Source organism: Diachasma alloeum, unplaced genomic scaffold, assembly GCF_001412515.2.
Source record: "Diachasma alloeum isolate Michigan unplaced genomic scaffold, Dall2.0 Dall_scaffold_00349, whole genome shotgun sequence".
In the NCBI taxonomy this organism is placed as follows: Eukaryota; Metazoa; Arthropoda; class Insecta; order Hymenoptera; family Braconidae; genus Diachasma; species Diachasma alloeum.
The window spans coordinates 921,759-929,778 of NW_021680488.1; the positions used below are offsets into that span (position 1 = coordinate 921,759).

Consider the following 8,020-nt stretch of genomic DNA (forward strand, 5'->3'; position numbering starts at 1 on the left):
TTTCATTTCGTGGTCCGTTAGGGTCTATTCGGTCCTACCAAATGTTCATTCGTTAATAGTTAACGAATGTATATTTGAGGAACCGTGTTTGACTTGACTTTGGCCATTCAAGTGAACCATTCGTTAACTATTAACGAATATTCATTTGGTCATATTCAACTCTACCATTCGTTAATAGTTAACGAATCTCGTTTGGAATAAATGAATCATTCTATCAGTGCACCCAAAATCTATCCGTGTAGAAATGAAAAAAAGAAAGAGACTAATCACGCAAAAAGTAACGGTCACATGCCTTCTGTCGAATAGGCTCGAACCCCTACTTATTTCTAATGTTTTCACTCCGTACATCAGTGCACTGATAGAAACGGTGGAACGATTCAGTTGCACCAAGCGAGGCTTCTTAACTGTTCCCGCGATTCTTTAATAGTTAACGAATCGTTGTAATAGTTAAAAAGTATCGTTTGGTTCGACTAAACCGTTCTATCAGTGTGCCGATTCAAAGTGCCGACACGGAGAGAAATATTCAAGAAAAATTACGGAACATTTCACGTAATCCGCAAGCGAGAATCGTTTTCAGTGAATTTCTATAGGAATATAAGAGAATAAATCTGAAACGTTCAGTAAATTTTCGGGTCTGTCACCGAAAAAATACGAAAAAGTCACGTAATTTTTCTGGAAGTTGTAAAATGTAACAGAAACTTCAAGACTTATTATGCCTCAGAACATGAAAATTCTTGGATGTTTAAGAATTTTTACGAAAAGTTCCGGAAAAATTACGGAACGTGTTGTTAAAATCTTCCCCTCACGGTGACTCATGGCTAGCCGTGAGGCGTCGGATGGATGAGTAATTTTTACGGAAAGATCGTAGAATTTACATGACGATTGATACTTTTTATTGAATTTTACTTCGCTCCCAAATTACGTTTTGAAACGTAATTTTTTCGTCTTTTTTCTGGTAATTTTTATTGAATATTTCTCTCCGTGGACCATATTGGTGAATTCAGGTCGAGAAGATAGTCAAAGTGAGGTCCAATAATCCAAGCTCCCTCAGATTTTTCAACTTTCCACCCTGAGAAGGAAAAATTCAGATTCACCAGCCGGCGAATCCACGCGATTCCCACGTGGATTCTACCTCTCCACTCACCCTCCCCTGCGCACCACCCCCACCCCCTTCCCTCCCGCGCCGCTTTGCCAGCAAAAAAAAATCCCAGAGTTTCCCAAAAACGCCTGCGCGCACGATTCACGAGTGCATACACCCCTTTAACATTATCTCCACCATGAAAAACTACACTATCGCATTATATGCTTCCCTGCCCCTCCCGAAAAGAGGGATGAAACAAGGACGGCATCCGCCGCTCCTCGCTATCATCCCTCGCTCCATCTCCCTTGTCACCCTCCCTCCTCCCCCCACCACCACCCGCCACCCCCTTCGACGCCCCACCCCCTTCTCCCATGGAAAGAAAAGGGATAGGATGCGTATAAAATGCCAGAGAACAAGAGAAAAACTGAAGCGAAAGAGAGATAAAATTGAAGTGAGAGCGAGCATGTCTAGATAGCCTAGGGGTTTTGCCTACCTATACATGTAGCAGAGGGTTAGGCGGCAGAGGGCTAGAGGGGGTAGAGGGGGTGCGTGAGTGGAGTGGGTGGTTGGAATTGTAGTGTGGTGGATGCCCCCTTCAGTGTCCGGCGCGCCTCCGTCAAGCGTGCTTCGGCAATATTTTCTCCATCCAATAACTAAATATTAAAATAACTAAATGTAAAATTGACATGAATAAAATAACTGAATGACTTGTATATTTTTTTTTCCACTTGCGAATGAAAGAATCACTGGTGAATGATGTGGGGACTGGGTTTTTTTTGTACACGAGAATTGATGGTTAATTATCATTTTTTGCAATGACGATTGATTGTGTTTTTTTACTCCGTGAGAATGGGAAAATCAGTGATGATTGTGTGATGATAAACAAATGTGGGGGGAGTGAAGTATAAAGAGGGAAAACACTTTTTTTTTTGAGAATTTAAATGCCCCTCAGTAGTACCGGCTTTAGGGATATTAGTGGTGGATTGTGGAGTACGAGAAAGTGTCCGAGAAAATTGAGAAGACCTTGAGTAAGAATAAACATTTTGAAAAATCTCCAATAGGAAAAAAAAGTTGAATAGTGAAATTGGCGGGAAATTGTTGAAAAAATAAGGGGATTAAAATAACCACCAGAGGGTAAAATTAATTTGGCGAATGGCCGTAAAGTGGTTAAAATACATAAATAATTGGACAATTAATAACGAGTCCTTGTGCTTCTGGTAATGCGGTGTTTGGGCGATGATGCATTCAATCCGTCGTCGTCCATTACCATCGTTATATTCACCATCCGTGAATTTATTGATATTATTAAAATATTTAAAATTAATAAAATTATTAAAAACAATAAATACACTGACAAAATTGATAAAAATTGTAAAATTAATTTGTTATTGCAGTGGTGTTATTACACAAGGTGACTCGTATTCGATATGCCTGAATTACAATTATCAAAATATATTGTTGATAAACAATGTAAATACAATAAACAATGGTATTACGATTATTTGTATAAACGTAAAACAACAACATACTACAGAAATAATAATTGCTGTTGTGGCCTTAAATTATTACTCATTGTAATATTTACATGGTTAATTGTATTACCAAATAGCGCTATCGGTAGACAAACTGGTGGACATCATCATAGAACATGTCCTGGTTGTCCACATAAGCATGTACATAATATTAATAGTAAAGAGTCTGAACCATCGCCCGATGAATTGCGTCTTGAAGCCATTAAACATCAGATACTGAGTAAATTGGGACTGAGGAGTAGGCCCGATGTTAATAAAACATTGTCACAAGTACCGAGACATCTGGCACTTGAGACACTTTACAGGGCTGAGGCACAACCATCCAGATACATCGAGGATAGACGATTTATGGATGATTATAGTGATTATTATTATGGAAGGGAGGATTACATGTATAGAAATGTACAGGATGAGAGGAGTACTCAGGGTCCAACCAGTACACAAGGATTTAGGGAGAGGGGTAATGAGGTGGAGGTGGATGATTTCTATGCTAGGACGTCGGAGATTATCACGTTTGCTGAGCCTGGTGAGTTCTATCACTTCCTTTTATTATTTTAGTTGAATGATTTTACGGACTAGGATGTAAAATATCCCTAGCGGCTGTAAATTGAATTTTATGAGGACGCTTGTAATGCAATATTTTGCAGCCCGAATAGAGTCACAGAGATGATGATTATCACAAGGATGTGAAAATAAAAATTTTCCGATTTACTTTATGACCTAGAACGTAAAATTTCCCTAGGGGATGTCGAATTCATATTCATATTTAAGCCCCAGTAGGGTTCGTGGGATGACAATTTTTTCTGTTATCTGAAGAAATGGTCATTGTCACGCTGAGTCATGCAGGAAAATATTGATTTAAGGCTTAGGATGTAAAATATCCCTAGCGGCTGTAAATTGAATTTTATGAGGACGCTTGTAATGCAATATTTTGCAGCCCGAATAGAGTCACAGAGATGATGATTATCACAAGGATGTGAAAATAAAAATTTTCCGATTTACTTTATGACCTAGAACGTAAAATTTCCCTAGGGGATGTCGAACATGAATTGAAGCCCCAGTAGGGTTCGTGGGATGACAGTTTTTTCTGTTATCTGAAGAAATGGTCATTGTCACGCTGAGTCATGCAGGAAAATATTGATTTACGGCTTAGGATGTAAAATATCCCTAGCGGCTGTGAATTGAATTTTATGAGGACGCTTGTAATGCAATATTTTGCAGCCCGAATAGAGTCACAGAGATGATGATTATCACAAGGATGTGAAAATGAAAATTTTCCGATTTACTTTATGACCTAGAACGTAAAATTTCCCTAGGGGATGTCGAACATGAATTGAAGCCCCAGTAGGGTTCGTGGGATGACAATTTTTTCTATTATCTGAAGAAATGGTCATTGTCACGCTGAGTCATGCAGGAAAATATTGATTCAAGATCTAGGATGTTAAATATCCCTAGCGGTTGTAAATGGAATTTTATGTAGACGCTTGTAATATAATAGTTTGCGGCCCGAACGGAGTCAGTAAGATGATGATATTGTCACAAGGATCGGAAAGCAAAAATATTCGGATTTACTTTACGGCCTGGAACGTAAAATTTCCCTAGGGGATGTGGAACATGAATTTAAGTCCAAGTAGGATTCATAGGATGACAGGTTTTGCTGTGATCTGAAGAAATAGTCATTGTCACGCTGAGTCATGCAGGAAAATCTTGTTTTAAGACCTAGGATATAAAATATCCCTAGCGGCTGTGAATGTAATTTTATGTGGACACTTGTAATGCAGTATTTTGAGGCCCGAACAGTATCGAAAAAATGATGATTGTCACGGCGATGTGAAAATCAAAATATTCCGATTTTCTTTACGGCCTAGAACGTAAAATTTCCCTAGGGGGTGTCGAACATGAATTTAAGTCCAAGTAGGGTTCGTGAGATGACAATTATTTCTGTCATCTGAAGGAATGTACCGCCGGATTCTGCTTAGGCCCTGGAACATTATTTTACGGCCTAGGATGTAAAATATCTCCAGCGGCAGTAAAATTTAATTTTGCTCCTGTTACAATACCTTAAAGAACGCCAGTAGAAGAGAATATTCCTTGTTTGTTCAATTTGAAGAAAAAAATATCCTCTCTAATTGAACAAACGAAATTTGATCGGATAATTCTAAGGACGTCTTAATGTCCTGACTGTGGAGATGGGTGATGTCGTTGGCGCAAGGCCGGCTGTCCTGCGAGACATTTACGATGGTAATAATAATCTTGCTTAAGGGCGCAAAACCGTTAGGGGGTATTGTGTACAGGGGGAGTGATGCGGAGGGGGATTTGAAATTGCTGTAGTGGGCGCCAACGTTGGGGGCATTTAGCTGGCCTCTTTTATTCACTGCAGACGTCTGACTGGGATATGGACAATTTGATACATGTAGAGGCATCCAGTATTCGTTACAGCTCTTTCCCCATGTCCAAAGGGGAAAAGCACTGTCTTCCGTCTCGAATTACTTGGAATGTTGAACATTCCAGTGACATTCCTGTTTAAAATTAGTGAATTATCTGGATAATTACCTATTTTGAAAAAAAAATTGTATGCCAATTTTTTTAATGGAAATTTTTTACGTAATAAGGGTCAACAACACGTACAAGCGAATTTGCGCGAACATTCAATTGTATTTTTACTGAAATTTCTATGAATTTCTGGACGATTCTATTGAAACATTCAGCAGCTTATCTGCGCTTTTTTTCAATAGAAATGTTCAATGAAAAATTTTCCCCTATTTTCTGCAGAATTTTCTGTAGAAATTTCTTGACTCATATTTTTCAAGGTTTTTCGTTCCATTTTTTCAAACAAAAAGGAAATAAAAATCGAATGAAAAGAACTTGGAAAATTCATGTCGAGGAATTCCTTTGAGAAATGTCTCAACAGAAATGTCTCCTCACGTATGAAAAAATTCAATCGAAAATCTAGTGAAGTCTAGAAAATTCTGTTGGGATTCCATAGGAATTATATGGGGTTTCTACAGGATCGGATCTATTGAAATTCTATTGAAAGTTTTATTTATTTTTTCGCTGATTCTATTGGATAGTCGATAAGAAAAGTCAGTAAACTTCGAATTTCTTTTTGAATTTTTCTCTTCAGATTTTTTCTAAAGGAATTCTTGGGCCCAAATTTTCCAATTTTTTTCCATTTGGATTCTTTAATGCAAAACAACACAAAATGCAGCGGAAAAAAATGTAGAAAATTAGTGTCCAATAATTCTAATAGAAAAAATTTCAAGAGAAAAATTCGAACCGAAATTCAAAATATATTGATTTTTTCCTACCAAATATGCAATAGACTCAGCGCAAAAAACAAGTAGAATTTTTCAATAGAATTCCAATAGAAATTCTATACACCGTTGAAAATTTTTGTCTGAATTTTCCGTCTCAAATTCCAGAAATTTTTACCGTGTCCCAATTCCACTGAAATTTCAGAAAATCTTGTCATTGAAAATTAAGAATTTTGTGGAAAAATCAAAGAGAATTGTAAATGTTAGTTTCATTTTCTCTGAAAATGAATAGAAAACCAGAAAATTCTAGTAAATATATTCTTGAATTTTCAGGACAGTGAGACACTAAATGCGATTTAGGGGGTAAAAAATCATGAAAATTCATATTTCACTGAAAATTCAATGCAAATTGACACTGAATATTCATATTAGATAGTATATTCAAATAAATTAAGGAATTCTTCACTATAATTGTTGATCTTTATGGCCCTTAAAATTCTGGAATTTTATTGAATTTTCAGCGGAACCTGAAATTCCATGATTTCTTTCACCTAAATCCCATTCAATGTCGCTGACCTGAAAATTGGTAGTCAACTGTCCATGAAAGATCTTTTTTTTTCGAACAGTGTAGAAACCCCATAGAACTCCTATAGAATTCCAATGGAATTGTCTAGCGAATTCGTAAGATTTTCTCTTGAAATTTTTCATGCATGATATTAGACATTCTGAAACCCTTCAATCATATGAAAGCCTTCACCAATATAAACAGTCCGGAATATTCGAACCCGCGAATGACAAAAATCTTGGACTAAGGAAACAGGAACAAGGACATCTACCAATATCTATCTGTAGGAAATATTGAAAAAGGATGCAATGGTATAGAATAGGTGAAAGCTTGGTAGAAGTACGGAAAAAAGGAGTAGGACGGAAGCCGGATGGCAATGCGCCGGAACGACGTGGTCGGCGGCGATTCGAAAATCGTAGCAGCGTTGGTCGGCCGTTATAACTCGTTCGGTTTCCGCAAATAAATATAGCGATGAAGTCCGGGCAACGGGGCCAGAACCACATACAGATATAGCTGGCTGTACAGAAAGCCAAATCGTGAAATCAAAGGGAAGAAATAAAAATTGATCAAAATTTAGGGGGAATTATACGGATGTTGAGATTTTTTCAAACTAATTTTATCATTTTTTTCGCTCTGAATGGAGAAAATTAAGGGGAGACTACTATGAGATTTAAAAGTCGCCAGCTATTGGAATGAGGTTTTCCATACATTGAAGATCGATTATATATGTCTCAAAACGAATAATTAGTGTAAAAAAATTAATTGTTTATTGTTCGTTTGCCCCGCAGATGTTTAAAATGTTAAAAATACTCCAGGGCCTCCGATTTGTGGGCTATAGAGGTTTCCTTTTTTTCAAAATTTTTGAAAAAATATGTACAATAACAATTACGAATTCATTTTTTGAAATTAAACTCGTGCACAGTTAATTACCTTATTTCTTTAATAAAGAATTGCATCATTCATGTAACAGAGCCCGAAAAATGTTTCTGAAAGAATTGAGAATATGTTTAAAATATTCTAAGGATAATTCAGCAGCGAAGCGGTAAACCGGGTTAAGTCGATTTTGAGTTTTGCTCAGTTTTTGATGAATATCTCGGAACCTAAGAAAAATAGCAAAATTTTTATCACGCCCTTTTTTATAACCCTTAATTGGCTCTACAAAAAAGGTTATGCCAATAATTTTTCTATCTCTTTTAGATTATGAGATATTCGTCAAAAACTGGCCATTAGTCAAAATCGACTTAAGGCAGTTTACCGCTTCACTACTAAATTTTTCTGCCTATTTTATATGAATGGCACGAATTTTCACGTCAAACAAAACAAAATTAGCTGGGTAGGAGACGAATTTCAAAAAAAGGTTTTCAATTAAAGGCCCGAGTTGTAGACCCGAGTTTGTAGCAGCGATGTCAGACAAGATATGAATGTTTTTTTGGGCTCAAATGAAAGAGCGGGTCGAGAAATGACGTCCTGGAGCCTCTCAACTTGACAAGTGTCTCTGCAAATGATATCTGTTTTCAATCGAAAAGCAGAGTTGTGACAACATTGTCTAGGAGGACAATGGGGTCTAGGAGTATGTATAGAACATTGG

General features: G+C 37.1%; 1 protein-coding gene across 1 annotated transcript in view; it reads left to right on the forward strand.

Moving 5' to 3' along the window:
- Positions 1 to 2,508: 2,508 nt before the first annotated feature.
- Positions 2,509 to 8,020, forward strand: part of LOC107040900 (inhibin beta chain) — a 45,292-nt gene continuing 39,780 nt past the window's right edge. Inside the window, exon 1 of the mRNA XM_015261172.1 lies at positions 2,509 to 3,139. Coding sequence (XP_015116658.1) covers positions 2,509 to 3,139 — 631 coding nt within the window. The remainder of the gene's footprint in view (positions 3,140 to 8,020) is intronic.